General features: G+C 50.2%; 12 protein-coding genes across 12 annotated transcripts; 6 read left to right on the forward strand and 6 right to left on the reverse strand.

The window, feature by feature from the left end:
- Positions 1-123: 123 nt before the first annotated feature.
- Positions 124-303, reverse strand: CABS01_00800 (uncharacterized protein; the record flags this gene model as incomplete). Its single annotated transcript, XM_060534181.1, has 1 exon — positions 124-303. One exon carries the CDS (start codon positions 301-303, stop codon positions 124-126), a length of 180 nt encoding a protein of 59 aa, XP_060401259.1.
- Positions 304-1,152: 849 nt separating this feature from the next.
- On the reverse strand, positions 1,153-2,890 carry CABS01_00801 (uncharacterized protein; the record flags this gene model as incomplete). The annotated part of the gene is made up of 3 exons (XM_060534182.1): positions 1,153-2,347; positions 2,398-2,799; positions 2,850-2,890. The coding sequence occupies 3 exons, from the start codon at positions 2,888-2,890 to the stop codon at positions 1,153-1,155; spliced, it is 1,638 nt and encodes a 545-aa protein (XP_060401260.1).
- A 2,288-nt stretch (positions 2,891-5,178) lies between these two features.
- On the reverse strand, positions 5,179-5,991 carry CABS01_00802 (iron/manganese superoxide dismutase; the record flags this gene model as incomplete). Its single annotated transcript, XM_060534183.1, has 4 exons — positions 5,179-5,301; positions 5,366-5,768; positions 5,837-5,889; positions 5,944-5,991. 4 exons carry the CDS (start codon positions 5,989-5,991, stop codon positions 5,179-5,181), a joined length of 627 nt encoding a protein of 208 aa, XP_060401261.1.
- Positions 5,992-6,820: 829 nt separating this feature from the next.
- CABS01_00803 (uncharacterized protein) lies at positions 6,821-7,359 on the forward strand (the record flags this gene model as incomplete). The annotated part of the gene is made up of 2 exons (XM_060534184.1): positions 6,821-7,044; positions 7,119-7,359. The coding sequence occupies 2 exons, from the start codon at positions 6,821-6,823 to the stop codon at positions 7,357-7,359; spliced, it is 465 nt and encodes a 154-aa protein (XP_060401262.1).
- A 2,445-nt stretch (positions 7,360-9,804) lies between these two features.
- Positions 9,805-10,674, forward strand: CABS01_00804 (uncharacterized protein; the record flags this gene model as incomplete). The annotated part of the gene is made up of 1 exon (XM_060534185.1): positions 9,805-10,674. One exon carries the CDS (start codon positions 9,805-9,807, stop codon positions 10,672-10,674), a length of 870 nt encoding a protein of 289 aa, XP_060401263.1.
- Positions 10,675-11,470: 796 nt separating this feature from the next.
- Positions 11,471-11,717, forward strand: CABS01_00805 (protein kinase; the record flags this gene model as incomplete). Its single annotated transcript, XM_060534186.1, has 2 exons — positions 11,471-11,605; positions 11,658-11,717. The coding sequence occupies 2 exons, from the start codon at positions 11,471-11,473 to the stop codon at positions 11,715-11,717; spliced, it is 195 nt and encodes a 64-aa protein (XP_060401264.1).
- Positions 11,718-12,305: 588 nt separating this feature from the next.
- CABS01_00806 (major royal jelly protein) lies at positions 12,306-13,682 on the reverse strand (the record flags this gene model as incomplete). Its single annotated transcript, XM_060534187.1, has 3 exons — positions 12,306-12,461; positions 12,526-13,490; positions 13,544-13,682. The coding sequence occupies 3 exons, from the start codon at positions 13,680-13,682 to the stop codon at positions 12,306-12,308; spliced, it is 1,260 nt and encodes a 419-aa protein (XP_060401265.1).
- Positions 13,683-14,140: 458 nt separating this feature from the next.
- On the reverse strand, positions 14,141-14,412 carry CABS01_00807 (uncharacterized protein; the record flags this gene model as incomplete). The annotated part of the gene is made up of 2 exons (XM_060534188.1): positions 14,141-14,168; positions 14,237-14,412. The coding sequence occupies 2 exons, from the start codon at positions 14,410-14,412 to the stop codon at positions 14,141-14,143; spliced, it is 204 nt and encodes a 67-aa protein (XP_060401266.1).
- Positions 14,413-14,825: 413 nt separating this feature from the next.
- Positions 14,826-15,932, reverse strand: CABS01_00808 (uncharacterized protein; the record flags this gene model as incomplete). Its single annotated transcript, XM_060534189.1, has 2 exons — positions 14,826-15,327; positions 15,397-15,932. The coding sequence occupies 2 exons, from the start codon at positions 15,930-15,932 to the stop codon at positions 14,826-14,828; spliced, it is 1,038 nt and encodes a 345-aa protein (XP_060401267.1).
- Positions 15,933-17,172: 1,240 nt separating this feature from the next.
- On the forward strand, positions 17,173-19,048 carry CABS01_00809 (uncharacterized protein; the record flags this gene model as incomplete). The annotated part of the gene is made up of 4 exons (XM_060534190.1): positions 17,173-17,388; positions 17,446-17,476; positions 17,539-17,972; positions 18,038-19,048. The coding sequence occupies 4 exons, from the start codon at positions 17,173-17,175 to the stop codon at positions 19,046-19,048; spliced, it is 1,692 nt and encodes a 563-aa protein (XP_060401268.1).
- A 520-nt stretch (positions 19,049-19,568) lies between these two features.
- CABS01_00810 (TfdA family Taurine catabolism dioxygenase TauD) lies at positions 19,569-21,007 on the forward strand (the record flags this gene model as incomplete). Its single annotated transcript, XM_060534191.1, has 4 exons — positions 19,569-19,824; positions 19,889-20,375; positions 20,452-20,757; positions 20,836-21,007. The coding sequence occupies 4 exons, from the start codon at positions 19,569-19,571 to the stop codon at positions 21,005-21,007; spliced, it is 1,221 nt and encodes a 406-aa protein (XP_060401269.1).
- Positions 21,008-22,713: 1,706 nt separating this feature from the next.
- On the forward strand, positions 22,714-24,219 carry CABS01_00811 (uncharacterized protein; the record flags this gene model as incomplete). Its single annotated transcript, XM_060534192.1, has 1 exon — positions 22,714-24,219. The coding sequence occupies one exon, from the start codon at positions 22,714-22,716 to the stop codon at positions 24,217-24,219; it is 1,506 nt and encodes a 501-aa protein (XP_060401270.1).
- Positions 24,220-24,273: the final 54 nt, after the last annotated feature.

Genomic DNA, 24,273 nt, shown 5'->3' on the forward strand with positions numbered 1-24,273 from the left:
AATTTGGCTAGATTCTTCACTACAGGCGGGTCACATTCGAGGTCATTTTTTCAGGCGGGGAATGCAGCTTTCTCATTGACATATCAATGCTATTGCGCCACAACAGCCATTCGCTCGAATACCCTAGAGCGTATTGGATGTTTGCGGCAGTCGTGTGCTACTCCATAACCTACTAATACCAAATTGTAGAGCCATCCTAGAGCCCAGACTTGCGCCAAGGCTGGCCATTGAGGCGTCTCTCCGTCCTCGTGACATTTTTGCCAGGCATAACACCAGCTGCGCTTTTAGACAGGCAGGTAACATTCTTAACGCATCTTTAGCTTTGAGTTTAATTTCCTTAGCTTCCATGATTGCCGCCACGGCTCAGCCCTAGGACTGAGACACTGGAGTTTTGGGATAGACTGAAGTTCGGACCGAGAAACTGGATTGTGTCCCGCATCATCCGCGCCCAGGGTAGAGAATAGAAGACATCTTAGTGAGCTGAGCAATCAAGGACACCAATGAGAACCCACAATGGCGATCAAAGAGAGAAAATGCGGGCGAAAATTCGTCCCCAAAGATGGCGAGCCAAATATGCAGCAGCTGGTAGGACCGACCGACGCGCTGGGGTCCCTGCACCTACTTGTATATTTGCCCGTTTGCGTGAATGTGATTTGACTGTGCCTTATGTGCAGACACCAAGTGACGCGAAACATTCCAATGGTGCCTACGACGTCCCATGACGTGTGAGTCACCTATCCAATTACTTAATCCCCCCCACGAACACTAAAGTTACGTCAAAGTGATGTTCAAAAGCGAATCTTTGACTGATCAGACGTAGATGTAGCACAAGAATAAAGTAGCTGCGTTGTTCTAAGAATCAAAGCTGGGTCTACTCCAGCTCTGACATACAGCACTGCTCGTGTAACACCAAATATTTAATATTCGGTATCAGCCAAGTGATTACGTAATTGGCCCCATTCCACTTTTGTTGTCCATTTCGTGCCATGATATCTGGGAATGCCCTTAAATAGAAGAAGAGTCTAAACGAAAGTCAAGAAGAGAAACACCAGCTTTGTACTCCAGCCCCCAAGACCCCTCATATCAATCTATCAAGCCAGACTAAACTGGACGTTCACACCAAGAGTGTCGTAATTTTGTACAAGACGGAAACTACATTCTCGGAGCCCGACGACGGCCGAATTCATATCCACCGTAGATGGTCGACGCCGAAGTGTATTCATCAGACTTGCGAGTCTCAAAGGTCGTCGGGGTGGGCGATACCTCTGAAATGGAGGGGCTCACCAGGGACGGTCGAGCACTGGCCACGGTGGTGCCGAGATACTTGGTCGAACTCGACTCCTGGGACGACTGGGAAGATGAAGAGGGAGGATAGTCGTAACCACCAGGGATGCTGCTGGCAGTTGAGCTAATCAAAGTTGGAAGAGCACTCGAGATGGTGGTACCCAAGGTTGAGCTTGAAGCTGGGTAATAGGTGTCGTAGCCTCCAGGGATATCCGAAGTGCTGCTAGAGACGAGTGTAGGCTTGGCGCTGCCTACAGTAGTTTCCGGCCATGCGGTGGACTCCTGAGTGGAGGGAGGGTAGTCGTATCCGCCAGAAACGCTGCTCAGAGTTGCTGTACCTGTGGGTGTGACGAGAGTTGCCAGAGCGCTGGAGATTGTGAATCCCGGTGCAGAAGTGGAGGGAAGGGAAAGATACGACGACACAGACGTGGAAGTGGATTCGTCGTGAGTTGTACAAGGTTCCTTGGATGTAGTAGAGACAGCGCTGCTCCCGAGAGAGGTAGGAGTAGTGTTGGACAAGCTGGGGGCGGTGGTGGTAGGGTAGCCGAGCGTGGTGGAAAGCTGAATGGAGGTTGGTGATGAAACAGATGGAAAGCCACTGGAGACTCCTGTACCGCGACTAGTCGACGAGGAGGCAGCCCCGGTGCTGAGAGGTACGGTCTTCGTGAGGGTGACGACAACTGTAGTCCTCTTCGTGGTATGAGAAGTGGAGAGAGGGGGTGTGGATGCTCCAGGATGCTGAGACGAGACAGTGGTGTTGAAGACTGATGTGGTGGTGAGGGTGGTCAATGAATAGGATACAGGGGGGGCGATACTCGACTTGGATTGTGTGGAAAGAGACGGCAGAGGGGGAATGCTGATCGTGGGGATGCTTGGGATGCTTTGGGTCGTAACTTTTGAAGAAGTGGACGAGTCTGTGTTAGTGGTGCGGATGGTCTTGGTAACGGTGCGAGTGATATGAGTGCGGGTAGAGTTCGTCCAGAGGCTCGAGGGGAAGCCAGTGGTAACACTCGTGCCGGCAGTGCCAGTACCATGACCTTTGGAGCTGGGAAGGCTGAGGGTTCTGGGATATCAGTTAATATCAATGGCAACTGCGAAAGAACGTCAACTTACGACGAAGTATTGGTGGCCCAGGTTGGAGAGGAGCTCGGGGTGCCAGCACTAGGCAGCTGGGAGGAGAAAGTGACTCCCGTAGTTAGAGTCCATGATGACACTGCTCCGGTGGCTTCAGAAGAACTGCTAGAGCTAACGGAGGTGGACGAGTTGGTGTGACCGAGGGACGTAGACGCAGTAGGGAGAATGCTGGACGACAAGGACTTAGAGCTCAAGCTTCCTGGGATGCCCGTACTAGAAGGCTCGCAGGTGTGAATGTACGGAGGTGTCACAGTCAGGGTCTCTGTGATAGTCACGGTACTGGCACACTGAGAACCACAAGCAGTGACAGTGACCGTCGCCGGAGGATGCGGAATGAGGTAGTTGTTGGCGTTGGGAGGAATGGCGTTTACCAAAGAGGCACTGCAAAGTTGGGTCAGCGATGGTCGAGAAAAACATGTTTGAAGCCTCACCTAAGACCTAGAAGGACGAAGTAAAGTGCGACAGGGACCATGACTGGCAGAGGGTTCGGGATATCAAACGAGTGTGGCGTCGCAACAGCTGGTGCTTGCGGGTTTGAGATGAGAAGCGAAACTCCAGTACACCATTATGTCCGTCCAGACAGCTTTATATCAAGAAGGCCATCTTATGTACACCAATTCTAGATGACACGGCATATATCTCAGAGCATTCTCGATTGCAACGCCGACGGGAGGGCCGGCAGACATCCTCGTCACGGAAGCCGTTACCCCGGCCTAGAACGTCCTTCGGCGAGGCTTTTCATGCAGGGCGCCGCTGAGAGCCAACAACACAGCGATCGATTCAAGTATCTCCCTATTGAATTTCCGAGCTAAACAGAAGTTAGAGGCTTGCCCTCGTGGTTGTTTGAAGCGAGATCGCACAAGCCGCAACGTTCGAGATGCGTCGTTGCCACATGGGTCAAGGGGATGGGTACCTGATCTCATCTGAGCCAGACCGTCAGGATTGTTTGACAAAACCATTCGAACTTCACGAGTGATAATTTGAACCGAAAACAGATGGGATTTCTGGCAAGGAAAGCCATATAATTTAGCAATCTCAAGTAACGGCTACAACGTGTGATGCTACATAGCTTGGATGCGCTCCAGAGCTGGCACTTCAGGATGCAGTGTTCGTTTGCGGGTAGAATTTGGAAGACAAGATTAATGCCCTACCTTTTAGATTCGACGGGAAATCCTGGTAGGCAAACAAGAGCGGCGAGAAAACAGAGTCGTGTGAATGAGCACGGCTGCAGATGCCCTCGTTGCGGCTGCAGGTGTCCGTCCCACATAATCTCTGGCAGACAACCCACATAGTCAAATAACCTCATACGAGCAAAATAGGTAAGAAGTCCAAGTTCGCGTTACCCTGGCCTTAAGATTGGAGCATCGGAATACGATTTTGTGATCTGCGTGTTCTGGAGGGCACATGTACGAGAATCTGACATCCTCTTCGCCCCGAATTGTAGAATGTTTGAAGCTTCGAGCTTTTCCAATAACCTGGAATCACTATTCTCTAAGGATGCTCCAGCACGACTGATCCCGTATTTTTCATCAAGCATGAGATACTACGGTAGTGAGGGACTTTTTTGCTTTCACATTGGCTTCCAACAAGATGGTGTTACACCGACGCTAGTGCACGCATCTCGTGTGTGCATGTCTGCATTGACGTAGCTGCGGGTTTCCGACCATTCAGGGGTGGGACCAAACAGACAACATCTGTTCCCTTCATAACAAAAAGAAGTTTAGAGCCTGTGTCCTTGGTTGCAGGACCAGAGAATGCACCTACACATAAACACCATTTAGGCACTGGATTCACAGAAACAGTTCATTCTACTTGTAAGGTAGTTATACCGGGGAGGTGCATCCTGCAGATGAGCAACACGTACAATCAGATCCCGTAAACTTGACATTCTTGTCACATGTTGATTGCGGGAGTATGTGCGATTTCTGCGGCGGGAAGGATGAAGGAAGCACTTTTGTCTAGAAGTTTCCGTTGCAACAGAAAAGTCGGAAGTTTTCTAATCGGCCGAAGGCGGGAGTCATCTTCGTCACTTTGGAAGGATCAGCAGAGCTTCACGTCTTGTTTGCACTTCATCTCGGGTTGTGTGGGCCGTCTCACACCCGTTGATGTTTGTCCTTGTTGGTACTCGGAGATTTGGGCGAGCGGCTGTACTGGACTTGGGGGATAGTCCCTCTACAACACACCTTGATCTGCACGGGATGTTTTGTTTGACCAAACCTTGCCCCGACCTGTCCAGGCGACGGTATCACCTCGATGCGTGGCACGCGTGGCCAAAGGCGTTCGAAGTTACGGTTGTGCGCCACATCACCGAGGACGGGGGCCATGAGTCATTGATCCTCGTACAATGCGACTAAATTGGCACTCTGTGTAGAGTAAAGTAATGTTCACATACAGAGCAAAAACACGTATCTGAGACTGTCTTAAGCTCTGCGAGAGGAATCATTGCCAAGCTCTTCCACAATTGCAGGTTACACGGCCGGGTAAGGAGTCGTAAGGTGGTCACAATCGCGGCACCTATGTGTGCGATTCAATTCTCCTCGGCACGCCCAGCCGCTTGATTTGGTTGTGGCAGGTCCCGCTGGAATAGATGAAAGATCAAGTGCGTGATGCAACTGTCTCGCACTGCACCCTGGGAGAGTACCCTCGCCTCTTCGTCTTGCGAGCAAACAACTTTGGGATAAAGATGTGCAGTCTATTCATAGTCCCGCACCTCAAATTTCTGGATATTCTCTGGATAATCTCCATCCCAACATACTGTTCTCAGAGGACCGCCTTCAATGCCTTGAATGCATCATCTCGACTGCCCGAGAACCTGAGCTCTGAGGTCTTCCAGTTAATGACGTTCCAGATATTCTCCACGTATGCCGCCTTTCCATTAAGATACTATCACTCTCCTTGATTAGTCTACTAGAGTCTCAAGGACATGTTCTCATCGGCGGGGACGAACCTGTAGGTAGTACGCGTGCTCCCACATGTCGACACCAAAGATGGGCACACCCTTGGTGACGGGGTCCTGGTCCTTGGTGGTAACGATGCTGAGGCCTGTGACATCGTCCTTGACCAGCCAACCCCAGCCGCTGCCGGTGATACCAAGCAGAGCGGCATTAAAGGCCGCTTTGAATTGATCAAGGCTACCCCAGATACGAGTAACCTCGGCGATCAGCTTCGGTGCCGCATCAGGCGAAGCATCCGGGCTTGAAGCTGGGGAGAGGTTCTCCCAGAAGAGAGAGTGGTTTATGTGGCCACCGCCGTGAAAGTTGAGGGCTGCGAGGACCGTGAATCGACTTTGGAGAGGGTTCGCGTTGTAGGTCTCTATGGCTTTGTTCAAGTTCGTGACGTATGTTTGGTGACTGTTTAACTCAATGATTAGTGCCTTGGTGACGCATACTCCGTTTCTCCCCGGCACGATGCGGCTTACTGTTTGCTGTGATGTAGCTCCATGATTTGAGCCGAGATGTGAGGCTCGAGAGCCTGCGGATGAGATTAGCATATAGCGGCTCTATCGAGCAGTGATGGGAAACTAACATCGTAAGCGTAGGGAAGCTTAGGTAGCGTGTACTGCGCGCTGGTCATTGTCAAATATTGATGCCGGGTATGGTCTGGTTAGCTAGGCTGTGCAGCGAATATCGTGAGGTCTTGGAGCTGTGTGTAGATGAAGTTGAGTCAATAGGAAAGGGTATCGAGGGGTAAGAACTTAGAATCCAGAGTCACTCCCGCCGGCAAAGACATACAACCGGTCCAAATGAGGGGTAGAAGTGAGCACATTTCATCATCTAGGCAACAAGATTCGCCTTTTCCATGTCCGTTGAGGCCGAGGATGTGACAAACACCTTGATGGCTGCCCTTCCTCCGTCTCATTGACCGGCTCCATTCCGACATTGCATGGGTCATGGTGCTAACGCCCACCGACGATTCGGGCATCTCCACCAGCCCATATGCCTCGAGATTCAGTCCTCGTCAAGATACATCTTCGAGAGGACTGTTTTCAACTTCGATGTGTTTTTAGTAAAGTCAACAGTACGTAAGTCGTGGCGATATGTTTATGTCCCTAGCGCAGACCGGCTTGAACATGATCAATATTGCTCTAACTTGCTCACCAGGAAACCCGTGCAGGGCCCTCCAGTCCCAAAGTTGGGGTCAGCGATGTGCTATGATTGGCCAACTTATTGTTATTTACCCCCCGGTCCGCGACCCGTTCACTCTCGTTTTGGGATGACAGGGATAGAGAGACAGATTGAGCACCTTGAGGGAGTTATTAGGATCAATCGAGATGTTTAAAGCATCGCGAAGGCTCTACCTTTCGAGTTGCTGGTTTGTACAGTTGTTCCAATTCTCACAAGTCGGCCTTCCAACAGCATCCACCGACTTGCTAGCCATACTCACAACTCATTCACATCTCACCATGTGCGGCCCAGATACCTGCACCAAGCCCCGAGGCGGCGCTTTGGCTGTTCTCAACCAACCCTGCAGCCAGCACAGCCCGACAACACCGAAACAGCGCCTTCGCGGAGATCTCGCTTTTCATACGCCTGGTCAACCGGGATGCTCTTTGGCGACCCATGCACGAATCACAGGCGGCGAAGGTTGCGATTTACAGTCGTTGTCCGAGATGATTGTCGTGATACAGTAAGTAATGCTGACCTGAACGTCGCTAGGTGAGATTGAGTAGCATCAGGCATTAACAAAGCTCTTCTTAACAGTCAGTCCGGTGACCTCACTCGTAAACTTGAAGATTGCGGCTTGTTCGAACGCTTCGCCCTCTCCGGTGCCTCGATCCTCGAGAACGGTTCTATACTGGAGTTGGCGTTGAAAAGGCCAGTCTCGCTGGAAGTCGGCGATGATGGCATCATTGGCCGTAGAGTTTCTGTCTTTCCAGGGACAGGAATGGATCATGCATGCGCCGAGGGCATCGTTGGCTTCAATTTTGTCCACGCATTGTGAAAGCAGTAGATCGCATCTGACTTGAGGAACCTATTTTAGCATGGCATTTGGCGTTTGAGCGAGATTGGCGTTCATTATTCATTTATGATTTTAGTTCGTGGACTACCTTGGACTTGTAATCCCGAGCATGATTTTTATGTCCGTTAGCAAAATGAGTGCATCTCTATATTTGAGTCACAAAGTCCATGCACTCTGTGTCTCCGGATACTCGAATCTAGACACATCGATCCACGAGACATACGACACACCCATCTGTGTTTCCAATTTACTCGCGAATCCCTTTATTCAATGGCCTTACCTCACTTTACCGAAACATCCTCGCGCGTGTACACGCGACTGCATTTGACCACCATGGGAATCATCGCCCTGTAAGAGTAGAAAAGCCCTCCTGCAAGTCTCCAGGGCCGTTCGGGCTTTTAAGTACCAAGACACCTTCGTAGGGACCGTTTAAGCTAACTATTGCCCTACCCATCTGCTATTCAAGTTGATCTCTTGCTTCATAATGATGATTGATAATCCTTACAATACTTGACTCACATAGGGCCAAGAACGCCGAAGCTCTATTTTCAAGATGCATTAGTATGTGGAGGAACATGACCTTGCAATCGAGAGCGGTGTTAAACGGCTGATGGGATAGGCATCTTGCTACACCTTCGACCATTGTCGGTGACAGGAATGTCCGAGAAACCATGACATACAGTGGTAGCTTCTTAAGTAAGCACTGGACCTTTCAGTACGATGGGTACATGAGTGAGGACCTTGAATACGACTTCGCACTGCACATGTTGAAATAAACTAGAAAAGATTGAGTACTCCAGATCTTCTGGCAGCAATACTCTCAAGGTTAGAATTATGTAAGCTATCAGCAGTGACGACGATCTACGCCGTGTTGTCGACGGCCTCAGAAACGGCGCCGACTACCTTACGGAGTCAATACTCAACATCCAATTGGGTTGATTTTACAGACATATTGCATCATTCGTTGTGAAAATTAATCAATAAGAGAGGATATTTGAAGAAAAGAAATGCCCTGGTAAGTGGTACCTGGACGTATTGGTGAGACATCGTGACATCATGCGACAAAGCTACATCATATTCCACGTTGCCCAATATCCAAAGACGCGTTGATGTTATTGGAATGACTAATATAAACACATTGCAAGAGACGCCAGAAGGCCTTGCCACGTTCCGTATGCTAACTTCTAGCTGTCAAAGCGAATACGATGTGAGGTGACGATCAATACGAGGTACGAAATCGTGATACAAAATCCCCTCATACTTCGTCTAGCAAAATTATTCGGCAAGCCCCCGGAAAAATTCGCCTTTGCTACAAACGTTCTCAATGAGACTTTTTGAAGCACGAGACGCTTCTGCAAAGTCGATGACAGCGTCTGGTCTAGTGTCTCCACTTTAAACCGAAGAATGCAAATGGAAAACCAGATGGTGATAAGCGAAAACTATTTTCCTTGATGATTCTGCCAAGCCAGTTCGGCACTGCTGAGCTAATGTGAGACCCGATGTCTCTAGTTGGGTGAAGTCAAAAGCCAAAGGTATTCAGCCTTTTACATAGAGAAGGGGCTTGCGGAGTAGTCCCGACCCTAAGGTTAGTCTCGGCTATTCTTGGTTCTCGGGGAGCAACGTAGCATAGCTTGACTCGTGGGGGAGGGAGGCAAAATCAATGGTTGGGCAGAGCTTCACGGTTAGCATTTTCTTTCCATCGGTTCAGCGACCCGGGCCAAGAGGCTGGCGGACAGCGGAGCTGGATTGATCGGCCGTTCGGCAGCAACCGACTAACCCGGTCTTGGTCAAAGACAAGAGGGTCTCTAGTGGGCTGATTGGCACGCTTCCTCGCCGTGTCCCAAGCTGGAAAGCCAGGGTCTATTTTCAGCATGTTTCTGACGTCAAACAAACTCTGTCTTCAAAGAGCCTCTTCCCATTCTGGTGAGGTTCGGCCTGGTTGGGAACCGAAAGACAGCCCGATGGGTTGTTAAGCCCCTGCCACAAATATGGGGTCCTCTAGACGCTAGCTGAGCCATGAGATCATGAGGACCGTGGAGATATTGAGCTGTCAACTTTAACGGGTTAGTTGCCGGGGCGAACGGCTAAGGCGAGGTGGGTTGCTAGTCAATACGAACAACTTAGAACAATTTTCCCGCCCTTTCGGCTCCACTGACGAGCCTCTCGCACACAGGCGAACACGAGATGTTGAAGTTTCTCTCCAGAAGAGAGGCGGGGAGATCGACTTTGAGAGTCTTACGATGCTTCGAGTAACCTGTATATAACCATTGCAACATCGCTGCTGAAATGTTGTAATCCTCCTCATCACACTCAGCTTGATCAACAACATCAGCAACATCATCAACCTCCATTTTATCTACAGCCATTCATATCTACAATTGACATCCTCGGCATCTTTCAATCACATTCATCTTACCTTCAATCAATATGATGAACAAGATCGTCTTCGCTTTGGCCATGGCCTCCGCCGCCGTCGCGGCTCCTCTCAATGCCCGCCAGGACGCCTGCCAGGACGCCTACAAGGCCTGCATCGCCGCCGGTACCCCAGAGGTTGCCTGCTCATGCACTTTGACGGCCTGCGTCGGTGAGGATAACGCTCGCAACCGCGAGTACTGTGCCTCCGCGACAGCCAACCTCCCCAAGCCTACCTCTACCGGCATCCCCGGCGGCTGCAACCCGGCTCATCCCGGATCTTGCCCCTCTTCCTACTTCACCTACACTACTGCCACTGCTACCGCCGCTCCCGCGCCAACCTTCACTTCCATCTCCGGAATCCCGGGTGGCTGCAACCCTGCTCACCCCGGTTCCTGCCCCTCCTCCTACTTCACCTACCCGACCTTGTCCGCCACCGCTGTGCCCACTCCCGCACCCACCTCCGGATCCGGCGGAAGCGCCCCCGCCTACCCCAACCCTAAGGCAGTCGAGGGCAAGAAGTGGACGATCAAGGACATGATCCGCTACTGCGGCGAGAAGAACGACGGCTGCGACTACAACTTCGCCATCGAGGCTGACGGCAAGACTGAGCGCTGCACCGTCATCCGCATGCCCGGCTCCAACGCGGCCACCGAGAGCTGGTCCGACCAGCCCTGCACTTCCGGCTCCAACTTCAAGGTCTCTTGGGGCTACGTTGCCAACCCCGCCCCTGCTTTCGCTGTCGTCACCGTCGTCAACGGCAAGGAGCTTGCATGGTTCGGTGTCTCTGACATCAACGGCAAGCCTGTCACCACTGCTCCTTCCAGCCCCTTTGGCTCCGGACAGTTCGGCAACCTCGGCCCCGAGCAGGTTTACACCTACTAAGTGGCTTTGAATAATCTCGTACAAAAACTGCATTCATTGATTTTAGCGACTATTGATTTGACGATACGATACACCGAGGCATATGATACGAAGCATAGAGAAGGGATCCAAAACTAGACACTCATTATGATAATGTTAAATACTCCCTGTACATCATACATGTACAAATACACAATCCTTAAATATTAATGCAAAGTCTTCCGCGCCCAGCGTTTCTCCTGCCGTGGTGCGATGTGGAATCGTGTAATTGCTCTCGGCTGATAATTGTGTACAAAATCCGCAAATCTCAGATTCCACGAGCACAGACATGTCCTCACCGGACTGATTCATACTGGTGTTGATAGTCTGGACGCATGTCATGGTACAGATTTGTGCACGTGGCTAATATGACTCCTCTTATATGAAAGTGCCAACTGAGATCGCGGACTCGCCGTGGTAAAAAATAACGGGCAGATGTTTTAGATTTAGTCGGAAACCTTAATAAAGTTTGTAGTCCACTACATATTTGCACAAAACCCATCCAGATTATTGTACCAGAGATTGCACAGACTCATCATACTGAGTCAAGAAGCTTGAACGGGGTATTGTATGTTTAAAGAGTAGAAAAGGGGGAAATTGCAGCGTGATAAAAAGCCAGTGACGCGCCGGAACTCGACCTGTTTTGCGTGTTCCCAACTTTAGCAACGACTTCGCGAACACCCGAGTGCTCCCGAGATATCTGCAACACGCAACGGAATCGTAATTAGGTACATCAAATCTCCCAATCGAGCATCAGCGTTTGGCTTCTGTCGCAACCATGAAATTCATTACGGCAATTTCCTTCTTCTTTGCTGCGGTTGCATCCGCCCAGTCCTGCGTCGGTACCGAGCTCCAAGTTTGTGACGGCAACAGAATCAAATTCTGTAACCTTGCAAGAAACAACGTCTTCGATGTGAGCAATCTTATCCAAAGTCGTCTGTGCCAGATGCTTAACCTTTCTCTAGTACATGGACTGCGGCAGTCAGAAATGTCATAACGTCGTTGGAGGAGCAAACTGTCAATAGTCTGGGCGTGGCACTGAGCTTGGAGAGGGATATGTTGAATGAAATGACGTCGTCAGACATAGAGATACTGGAATAGAAGTCATTGGTATGGGCTAAGGCCCGTTTTGCGTACGTCACGAAGCACGGAATTTTGATTGTGAGCTTTCCCGGCGTAGTGTGAATGCCAAATCATCATTAGTGATTTCGTCGGGGCTTCCGTTTAACTGCCCGCTCATTGCACACTCTTGATTACTTTGCGAATGGAACACGCTTTCAAGTCATGGGCTAATTCAATACCGTTCAAAAGTCGTGCCGGCCATGTCAGGTGTACATATGACAGCGACGGATAGGTCGGAGTTTCTACAAACTGGGAATGGTGCTTGGCCCCGAGAACCAACACTAACATCCCGCTCAACTTAGAAGTCCTGGGTCACGGAGGGACCTATAGAACTCAGTTCAACGATTGTCAAAGTGTACCATGTTCTCGCTTGGCCACGTCACATTGCCTCAACTAGGTTGAATTTTGATGCATGCCCGGGACCAAGCTCGATATACGAACACTGGATTCTTCGCCCCTACTCACATTTTCCATAACTAGTTCATCTTCATCTACATCTTAGACCCAACCTTGGTGCCATTGTTCGGAAGTTTAGCCCTCAGCAACCCAAAAGGACGCTGTCTTGTGTCTGTCCCGGGATAGACCGCCGGGCCGAATGCCAGCTGATTGTTTGTGAAGTAGATATAGCCATCTGTGGCAACAGAGAACTTGAATTCCGCCTCAGTCAACCAAATATGTCCATGATGGAATTTAGAAACAGCTGGAGCTTACCGTGTCGGCCCAGTTGATTCTCGGATCTCGCAAAAACACCTGATCAGTCCCATTCTCGGGGTTGAAGAAGTTGATTGCGTTTTGCTCGAAATTCCCGTGGTAAATGAATCCATTCGTGTCCGTCTCAAAGCCGTCAGAAAGACCCCTCTGACTCTCCGTCACAACTGCTGCTTGAGCTCGTATCTCTGATGTTGGACCATTGTCTCGTAGACGTTCCGTGGGGATGCTGTACAGGTATCGGTTGCCAACGCCACCAAAGTACAACGTCTTGCCATCTTTGCCGAGAGCGATTCCATCAGCACCAAAGGTCAAATGACCGGCTCGATTGCCTGCCTGGTTCGCGTAGAGCTCACGGCCCCAGACAAATGCGAGAAACTGTCGGTCGCCTTGCACGTAAGGGCTTCCGTCAAGGTGCCTCCAGGATTCACCAGATCCGAGATCGACGACGATCAAGCCTGTCCGGCCCTCGCTCGAAGAGTCCGTGATGTAAGCAACACCTTCCCCGCTGCTGGTTAGACTAGGATCTAGGTCAAATCGCACGTCGTTCAGGTATGTATCCGGGTAGGCGACAGTATTGGGAAAGACGATAGTTTTGATGACCGAATTTGTGGTCAGATTGACGCCGACTAGCTTTGCGCCACCGACGCTGGCAGGGACGAGAACGCCCTGAGGTGTCAAGACCCTGCCAGTATCTAAAATCCAAAGGCGATCCGCACTGTCAATGACCACGCTTTGAACCCCAATCAGGTAGTTCTTGTAGTTCGCGCCCGTTGGAGGAGTAGTGGTGAAGTTGATTGCGCCGCCAGGTGGATTGTTGAACTCAGCACTTGGGTACGGCTTCTCGATATTGTTTTCAAAGAGTTCGGCAACCGTGTACTTGCCGTTGGTACCATCATTTGTGTTATTTGGGTCCAGACCACCGGGGTAATTTGAAAATCTCCGTCCAGTTGACGATACGGCAACGCCTATTCAAGTATATGAGCGGAATGCGCGAGTTTTCTTGACTTTGTGACATTACCCGTGGGCCACTGGTCGTTGTACAGATGAACGACTTCGAGGGACGGACCACTTCGTCCTGAATCAAAGATGAGTTTCTGCGCTCTCGCTGGAAAAAGACTAGCCAGAGTTGCGACCAATGTCAACTTGAGAGAAATCATGGCTGCTGAAAGCTTGAACTAGACCTGCTGCTGTTCTCAAGTGAGAGCTCACGGGGCACAACGCGTTTTGAGGCAGTAAATCAAAATGACTATTGCTTATATGCACTCCCTCACCTCGGAGACTTCGTGACCCATTGGATCCATGACGCATGCATCCACGTCTGTTCACATCACCTTGAGGATTGCAAAGCGCCAATATTCAGCGTGAGTGGTCAATTTTCTCATTCCTCGACTCGCAATTCTCCAGAGTTCGCATGCGGACACTCGCTTAATTGCCTGTATTTAGTCGCTAACCACCACTGCCGTGGCACTAATTGTTGGCGCTACCACTCCATGAGCTCATCCTGCGGGGAAGCTAGGATTTCAGTATCCCAAATCGGCTCGTGAAGAGCGTGTCCGTGGGATTGCAGATAATGAGTGCCCGTTGGAAAACATGTTTGCTGCCTGATTATTGTGCACTATGACGAGAAAGGGTCGTCCGCGAAGCTGATGGAAATAAGTTGGTTAGAGGAAAGTTCAAAGGCACTTCTCGTCTAGTGGGTCGATGTTCTTACAATGTGTTGCCGAGACCATCATCACACACTAGACGTCCCTGAACGGGACTGCACTGAGCACCATCAAGTACGACTCTGCCTCCGCTATTATCCTTGGCCGGAACACTTTTGGCCGGTGCAGCAATGGCAGATGCCATGAAGCTGCTGAGAGCAACGATGATAAGGGAGAACTTCATCTTGAAGGTGGTGCTTGGAGAGCTGCAAGAATTACCAAGTTGAATGAGTTGTGATGTAAGGTACTGGTATGCTTAGATCTGGCCAGCCAGGAGCGATGAAATGTTTTTGTTTGTGAAATGAAAAGCCCGCTTGCAGGAAGTGACGACACAATATTCCAAAGATGAAAGGCCCCTCGCGCTTTTAATGTGACTTTGGGCAATTCAAGCTTAAAAGGAGCGATCAATTCTTTTGGTCGAGATGAGACGATGTCAGGGTACAGTTGAGACGAACACCCCGGTCATATCCCACTCGGCTGTCAATACGAGCACATCGCGAGTATCAAACCTCTCCCCCTGTGTTCCACAGTCAACCGACAACATTGTCTCACGTTACCCCACACGCCTCAGGAGTAATGTTTCGGCCTTCAATTTTCCTACTTGAGAAAGTGAAGCACCAACTTTTTGTATCCCTCTATGCTTTCAATCAACTCCGGCACACGGATGAACTCGTCGGGCCCGTGAGCTACCAGGATAGACCCTGGACCGTACAGCACCCTGTTGTCGCAGTACTCCGCCTTGAGTCGAGGTACGTCAGTCCCGAAAGCCACGGGAGCCGCATCAAAGCCGTCAATCTCCCACTGCAGTAGCGCTTCGGGGTACTCAAAAACAAACTTCAACTCCACGTCTGGGTTTCGTGAAACGATCTCGGCAACCTTGGTCTTGATGCCGGGCAGGTCGGAAACCATGCGAACCTCGCATAGTGCCTTGGCTGACGGGGCGACGATGTTATGTTTCTCGCCTCCCTCGATAGTTCCGATGTTGAAGGTGGAAGGACCGAGCAGGTCGGATTCGGGCCAAGCTGCTGCGGAGAGGTCATTCAACACTGCCAGCAATGCAGAAGTTGCGCTTTTGCCGAGATGGGGGTATCCTGAGTGACTACATCTTGGCTTTAGTAGTGCTTTTGGATGAATACGATCTCTTCGCGGTTGAGAAGGGTTGACTTACCAAGCGACGCCGTTGGCGATCACTTCAAATGCCACCTGCCCCTTGTGACCTTTTGCAAGTTTGCTCTCAGTCGGTTCAGCAAAGATGCCAGATTCCCACTTTAAGCCCATGTCATTCGCAGCGATCATTCCGTGACCGCCGTTTTCTTCACCGACAACAAACAACAAGGCAATATCTCCTTCCTCCTGTATCTTGGCTTCCTTTCTCAGTTCTTCTGCAGCTAAGATCTCGGCTGCCAACGGGCCAAGGTCGTCGGACGAGCCTCTTCCCCGGATGATATCCCCGTCGATCGTTAGCGGAATATGCGGTGGTACAGTGTCCATATGGGCTGTGAGAAGTACCCGTGTCTTGCGTGAAGAGCCAAGGTATGCGTAGACATTATGGCGAGACGATGCTGGTGAAATGGGTATTCGCTCGACGGTGTATCCAAGCGAATGAAGATGATGTTCTAGGAAGACACCAATGCTTTCCTCAAGTTCGCTGGTGCTCACGATTGACATGAGCGACTTCAACAAGCCCACCACGGGGTGATCCATGATAGCAGATGCCATAGCTTTCAATTGGCTTGGAGTCTGCGCTTTAGAACTACTTCTGACATGTAAATGAGAGGAGCAAAATGCTGCGATGAATGTGGTTGGGGCGGACCCCTCTCCGTCAACACCGGTACGGAGTTCATAGTTAGTTAAGAGAGACTTCCCCAACCGTGCATTAACACCCCAAATTGTGAGTCACAACCAACCAACAGTCGAATGTGGATCTATCGGCGGGAACCACTTTGTCGGGCTTTGGTCAGTTCGGGCCAACATCCGCCTTGCTCGGGATAATTTCCGCGTTGGTTTCTTGGTGCCAGATATAGATGCTGTAGCCATTTCAGTCAACCGGACTTAGAAAATCAATGCCAATGACTTTTTCCAAATACTGGGTTCTACTTCGGTGGTGCTAGAGTAATTACGTGCAACTAACAAGAGGTTTACCACCTCAGCCAGCCCAAGCTGCAACCGGCTGACTGCAAGCCTCCCTAAAGAGTTCTCGTCATAACGTCGATAGAGGAAAGCATTCCCCAAATGCTTCTGATTTTGTCCACTGCCCGACCTGAAGTCGACGAGTTTTTTACCAATGTCGTGAAGGGCCTGGCTTCATCAGTCGTCTATGGAGTGTCTACACCGAGTTTGGCAGAATCTGCTCTCTCCAACTGTTGCAACATAGGTACTGAGAAACAGCAAGTATGCGGAACATGGCAAACGTCAAGCTAGCTTGGATCTACTTTGGGACTTGGTCATTTATTGGATGCCATTTGGACAAAGCTTTACCGATGCTCTAGGCATAACGCCAATGATCATGGCACACCCTACCTACACGATAATGGACGGAAATCCTACTTGCACTGCACTAAAACCCGTGGCGCACTGGTCGCCCATCACTTTCCTATACCTTGTAGCTCCAGCTGGGCAGCTCAGGCCAGGGAGTAGAGCTGATTTGCACGTTGGGATCTCCCGAGGTGGGTGGATTCCTTCTCAATCCTCCGCTTGGTGAAGATCCCCAATCAACGACGGGTAAATCTCACCGGGCTGTGCTGATGTCAGATTAAATGTCTCCGCCGGGTTAGCGTGGCATTAAGTATCTCTGATAGCTTGCAAAGGTAGGCGATATTTCAACCTGATAAGAGGATGTGCCCTTCCTACCTGCACTCTGTAAATTGGAAGCATTTGGGGAACACAATTGGAGACATTTCCGCTTTTCCTCCTCAGCATCACGAAAGACCTTTCTCTCCTCCACATGGCGAACGACGACTCGAAGCCCGTGGGTGGCCACGTCGGCGTTGTCGGCACCGGGGCATTGGGACTTCTCGCAATAAAGAACCTCAAGGAGCAAGACCTAGAAGTAACCGCGTTTGAGCAAAATGATCACCTCGGTGGGCTATGGCACTTCTCACCCAGACCAGATCAAGTCACCGCACTTCCAATGACATCTTTCAACACCTCAAAACAGATGGTGAGCAAGGCTTGACTTTTCTGCATTAGCGACGTCAGATACTCATGCAAATATTAGGCGCACATCACAGACTTCCCCTTCACGGATGGTAAAATACTTCACCTACACCGCATGGGTATGATCGTTGCTAACGTTGCCATGTGGCCTTAGATGATGCAACACACCCCACTGCGAAAAGTATTGAACGATACCTCGAAGCTTACGCAAAGGAATTTGACCTTCTGCCTCATATCAAGTTCTCCACCAAAGTCAGCAAGGTAGAGCGAGATGATGTCAACGGGAAATGGGTCATACATACGCATAACACACTCCCAGGCATGGAGACTGGCCTTCAGAAGCATGTGTTCGATCGAGTTGTGCTGGCCACTGGAATCGTCAACACTCCAATGATGCCAGATATCAAAGGCATTGAAAAGTTCGAGGGAGAGGCCAAGCACTCTATTGAATTCAAGGACCCATACAGATACTCGGGCAAAAATGTTTTGCTTATCGGGATTGGAGCTACAAGTGCTGACACGCAGTCGTTCCTCAAGAAGGCAAACGCTCGCTCGATCACAATCAGTCATCGTCAGCAGTTCTATCTGGTAAGTTGCCGGACTCTCGGATGTGATTCTAGCTTGTGAGGGTATGGTTCTGAATGCGATCACAGGTCCCAAAAATGGTCCGGGGTAACGCTTTTGACCACAGCATGACGCGCCGCGCCCTCACAATCTTCCGAAGTCTAGGTGATTGGTGGCCTAGAGCTTGCGCCATGTTCTTCACAAACGCTTTGGATAGCGCCCGAAGGAAAGCATATCCCTGGCTCAGCAAACATCCGTCGTTTGTGGCTCCCCGGGTTCTCGCAAGCGCAGAGCATCGGATTCCGGTTCTATCAAATGACCTCGCTGAGAACTTGAGGGACGGTATCACTCGTACTGTTCCTGGGGTGAAGGCAGTTACTGGGCCCAAGTCGGTCACTTTCACAGATGGTACAGTTCTAGACGATATTGATGCCATCATCATCTGCACGGGATATGAGTACGATTTCTCGGTCATCAAAGGCCCGGGTGACCCTACCGACCCTGCAAAAGCTCCCGATCATTTTGAGCGCATCAACGCAACTCGATTCAAGGACCCTCATGTCCAATTCGCTCGCTTGTATCGAGGGTTTCTGTCAGAGGAGTATCCTGAATCACTTGCGTTCATCGGCCACTTCTTCATCCTGAAGGCGCCATTTGTGTTCAATGACCTCGTCACGATGGCGCTCGCCAGCCTTTGGAGCGGAGAAATCCCTCTTCCCTCCCCCGACTCGATGACAAAAGACATCAACAGACACTACGACACCGTTGTGGATACCCTTGGACGCGGGCCGCTACCCCACCTGGGGTTTAGGATGTTCGGCAGCGACACCTACACATGGTTGAACAAGGTTGCAGGAACCGGGGTAACGGAGAGGGTTGGCTGTTTCAGTATGGAGGCCTGGAAGCTTTGGTGGAGCGACCGAAAGTTCTACAACTTGCTCATGGACGGTGCCGATTCACCGGCGGTCTACCGGCTTTTCGAGACGGGGCGGGGCCGGAAGGCTTGGCCGGGGGCCCGCGATCAAATTCTGAAGGCGAACAGGGAGGTGAAGGAAATGGGCGAGGAGTGGAGGAGGAACAACAACGCAAAGTCAAAGTGAAATTGCGCCCCTTTGTGTACCAAGTATTTGACAGCGAATCATCTTGTGTCATCGAAGTAGGTACTGTCGTTTATAGGCAGCGGTAATCAGTCTGAATTGAGGTATACTATTCTCTAGGCCCCAACGCCTGTACTCAACTGTTAATGAAAAGTCATGCATGTCTACTGGAATAGGTAATAGGAATCCACTACTTCGAGTGTTCCTATACTTTCACGTGAGGGGCGATAGTGGTGGTCATCAGACGATCGGCTATTCGTGAGCCATTTCAACAAGCATTGATTACTCCACTTTCTCCGCGGCACGACATTGGGGAGAGCAATGTCGCCATCACCGCAGCGAAACCGGAACAGCCAGCGGTATTGATATCTGCTGTCTAGGCACAAGGTACGAGGTTCAATTTCACCAGAGCTAACGAACTAACTCAGCGTTGACCAGCCGATTGAGCAGCATCTTCAGATAGGGCAGAGTTTCTGTGCTTTCAGCCGTCGCAGAAGACATCTGGCACACCTTGTATACCACTATGGCCACCGTCACTTTGACCCGTCCAGTGCAGCCGGACATCCAGTATGCTCCAGACTATCAGAAGTTTCAGGCTCGGACTGCGCGCCGAGTTCAGGAGCCTGGTCTTCCCAAAAGCCTCCCTGAGGGCCTTCCGCAGAAGTTCACGAGCGATATGGTCTGGGAGGGAGCAACACTAGCCAACGAGTATGATTGGACATATGCCCTCACAACAGAACAGCTTGACGAACTTGACGCAGCCCTCTCTCACTTCAGAGGTATGATGGATTACCTCAAATGCAACCCGCAAGATAGCAACCTAGAGCTGATCTATCCACGAAGCGCTGAATTTGCCGCTCGGCCACATCAATCAGGAAAACTTTCCCCTGCCCAAGCTTCATCCCGAGCTTCGAAAGCTCTCATATGAGTTGCACAATGGGCACGGATTCTTCGTTATCCGCGGCCTTCGTGTGGATGAGCACACAAGAGAAGATAACATCATCATTTACGCAGGCTTGTCTTCACATATCGCACCTCAACGGGGTCGCCAGGACAGGCAATACGACGGGAAGCCAGCTGATGTAGTTCTCACTCATATCAAAGACTTGACTTTGACGAAGGACAAGGGCCAGATTGGCAGTCCTGCCTACACTGCGGACAAGCAAGTATTTCATACGGATGCCGGAGACATTGTCTCTCTGTTTGCTCTCTCCACTGCTGCGGAGGGCGGCACCAGCAAATTGGCAAGCATCGCGAGGGTTTACAATGAGATCGCTAGTACGCGTCCTGATCTCATCCACACCCTCACGCAAGACTGGCAGTTTGAGGTGTAAGTAGCTGCATGCTAACGAGAATGGATTGATGTAACGAGATGAGTATCGGCTAACGATGTGTATCATTGCTAGTTTCGGCAAGCCCGAGAAGTCTTTCACTTCCCGACCTCTGGTGCACTACCAACCTGCGACTTCAAAGACGCCTGAGCGCTTAGCTGTACAATACGCTCGTCGATACTTTGTCGGTTACGGTGCGCTTCCCCGAAGTGACGAGATCCCACCGATCTCCGAGGCACAAGCGGAAGCACTTGATACTCTTCATTATCTTGGTGAAAAGTTTGCCGTCAACCTGGATTTCCAAAAAGGCGACATTCAGTACGCCAATAACATGGGTATCTTCCATGCTCGTGATGGCTTCACCGATACTCAAGAGCAACAGTAAGTTCATGCCTCCACTATTTACTGGTGGATTCAAGAAGGGTATCGTGTTGACTGGTTGATTGTCAACTGCCATAGGCGTCATCTGCTACGACAGTGGTTGCGCGATCCAGAGTATGGCTGGGAGACGCCAGAGCCATTGAAAGAAAGATGGGCTCAATTGTACGATGGCATTACTCCAGAAGCTCAGATATTCCCTCTAGAGCCATTCATCCGTAGCGAAGGAAACAAGAGTAAGGGAAGGTCATAAATCAGTTATCCGTAGCTCAGTCTAGGCTGTCAAGAATGTATGCCGCTTTGGCTTCTGGAAGTCGCATCTGGGCAACGCGCCCATGAACTCAACGCTTCCAAATCGGCCCAACCAATGAATTGCTATTTCTCTAGAGGTGCATCCTAATTTTATGAAACTGGGATCCCGGAAAAATATGGTCGGCCCGGTGTTGGCTGTGGCTTGGGCAAAGGACGTGCCAAGAGGCTGACGTTCGTACTCAGATAGATTCACTGGACAGTAAGAATTGGTTCCCGGAACAGCGAGAGGCCTATTCACGAGCAAAAAAGCAGAGGTACATTTTGAATCATACCTAGTTGGCTTTCTTCCTCATAGCTATACCCCCTGCAATCCATCCCAGATGTGATGAGGACTGCAGCATTGTTCGCGATAGCCAGTCAGCATTGTGTGCTGCTTACTGACATAGGAGGGCTATCGTAACACTTTGTGAACAGCAATAAAGCACAAGCCATGAGAAAGGCAGGCCTGGGTCTCCGGGATATTTGATGCTATTCCTGAGAGCATCGCATACCTTTGAAACTAGTACTGCAACCGAAGGAGGAAGAATTCAAGTAATAAACCGCATAACAATAAACCAAGGATAACAGCCTGGAAGCCCCAGGTTTTGGTTGGATTTTCTTCTTCCCCGCAAATGCTGCTACTATTGTTTCTTTGATAGAGTTGACATAAAGCCTTGGAGGCGATTGGCAGCCCGACTTAAAGGCCTGAGACTCGGGACACTCCATTGAACGGGATGGAGATCTTGCGCATACGCTTGCAAAGGGAGGCAACGGGTCGAAGGCCGCTTACCAGAAGGCAGTAGAAACACCAGTTTAAAAGCAGTCGCCATCAGGTTATCACATAGAGTGCACTTACGGTGATATTTCTTAAAGTCAAGCAGATGATTGGCACCAGAATGTCTTCGACTCGTCCGCTTCACATGCTGCATCAGATTCAATGACTCACTGTAACATGAACTGACGACTTAGCATAGCTGCATCGGTTCTGAACGGCACCGGTTATGTCAGCCTTGCCTTTATCTGCTGAACAATCGGAATATTGATGGCTCTGGCAGGGCTAAGCATGTACGTGGAGCTTGCAAGCTACGTCCCTAATCGCAGCGGCTTAGAGGTCTTGTTTTTCGAACAAGCTTATGCTCGACCGAAAGATTTCTTCCCCATGTCATTTGCCGTACAATCAGTCTTGCTCTCCTTCAGCTATGTCAACGCTATCGGTGAGCTTGCCGGGTTGTTAGCCGCCCAACTTTCTAGAGTTAGGTTGGCAGGGAGAGCAAGGTAAACGGGATGGGATTGCCGTCGCTGATGAGGGCCAACATCAATACCAACATTAGAAGAGGTTCAATTTGCAGGGGCTTCAAGCGAGCCTCGGCTAAACAAAAGAGCCTTTTATGAGCAGCGTTGGCTATTTGATTTCAACAGTCATGTATGAGTCACCAACATGCCAAGAATTTCCAAACTTCCAACCTCAACGAAATCTGCCTGAACGAGGTGGAAATTATCACGCCACTTTTGTGGTCACAGCAACGACAACGACAACGACAACCATCTGGACGGTGGTGATAGCACCCAAAACACCGCTCCAGTATCAAGATTCATATCAAGAACAAGTCCTTTTTTTCAATCTGCTCAATTCCCAATTCACTTGTGGCGAAAATACAAACCATCTCAATGGCTTCCCTCACAGATCTACCAGTCGAGATTCTCGACCAGATTTGCAGCTCACTCTGCTGTCATTGTCGACAGCACAAAATGCAGCTCGACAAGCCGAGCGCCGCCGTCAGCTCGACAGAAGACGACGGAGAACGGCTTGGACTACGCAATCTATGCCTCACATCACGGTCACTACGCCAAATTGCTCAGCCAATTCTTTTTCACGTTTTCTTACACCACTGCACCATGAGCACCATGAACTGGACAAGCGAAGAAACAAACTTGATACCTCGGTTGTTCCAGTTACTGAGAACGATCAATGAAGACGCCCATCTTTCTTCTTGCCTCAAGTCCATCGATATTAATGCATTTGAAGAGAAATGCATTATCTGTTCACCTTCGTTAGAATGTGCAACTCAGGAAGAAATCAGTCAAGTTACGCGATTGTCGAAAAAGACAGGTCTAGATATCAATCCCGCCGGCTTGGACCACGATCTTCTCCCTGAGATTCTAATCCAATTCTTATTGATTATGACGCCGAATCTCCAGAACGTCAGCTTGTGCGTACCACGTTGGTGGGTCTTTTACCCGTTGAGAAAATGGATCAATAAATGGAGGCCCAAACTAAATGAGTCAAAAATACTGCTGGGCCAGGTACGACACATGGAGCTGGAGACTGAGAGATATAGCGACGACACGTGTCTTGAGGACGACCATAAAGATGAGGGTCTTTGTCACCCGATTCCTGATCCCATTGAACGACTACTCATAGACAGTGCACCGAATCTCGAGGTGTTGTCATGTTCTGCTGGAGGGCTGGAGGGTCTTCCGAAGTTGCCATTGCTCAGGTGGCTGCACCTCCGCATGGAAGGGTCTTGGAAGGGAATGTTGCCTATATTAATGGATCGCCTACCGTCCCTGACACATTTCAGCTACTCGACCAGCAACTTGCACTCTCCCACGCCCAGAGAGATCCAAGACGCCCTCCATAATCACCAGGAGACTCTTCAACATCTCACTGTGATCAATCGGTTTGGGGAGAGCATTGCAAGTGATGATTTGCGAACGGATCCAAGCCGGCCATACTCAATGACCTCTCTGGCCGGTTTCAAGGCTCTCAAATCCATTAACCTTGATGGCTATATGATCTGGCCGCATCGGAGGGACGGAGGCACGATACAAGAAATGGAGGCGGACTTGCAGCTTCTACCGAACTTTTTGCCTCAATGCTTACGGCAGCTTCATATTGATGGCTGGGGTAACTATGGAGAGGAGAACCTAAGGTCTTTAGCTAAGGCTATGGCAAATGTGGAATTTCCCTACCTGGAAACGGTGATCTGGGGCATCGTTCATGATCGCCGGCTCCTTCGGCGTGGGTCTTGCAACAAAGCGTGGGAGATGGGCATGGATTGGAGGGAAATAATTACAGAGAAAGTTGAAGACCGCATACGCAATTGTCATCAGGAAGCATTTCCAAACTGGGGAGACGATTTGTTGGGGTCTGCTGCGAATGAGGCTGGCTGATGATCAATTGCTCGCTTCAACTACCTACTCATATAGCATCGAAGCTTTGCGTCG

The sequence above is a fragment of the Colletotrichum abscissum genome (assembly GCF_030869225.1).
Source record: "Colletotrichum abscissum strain IMI 504890 chromosome Unknown Scaffold_2.1, whole genome shotgun sequence".
Lineage (NCBI taxonomy): Eukaryota > Fungi > Ascomycota > Sordariomycetes > Glomerellales > Glomerellaceae > Colletotrichum > Colletotrichum abscissum.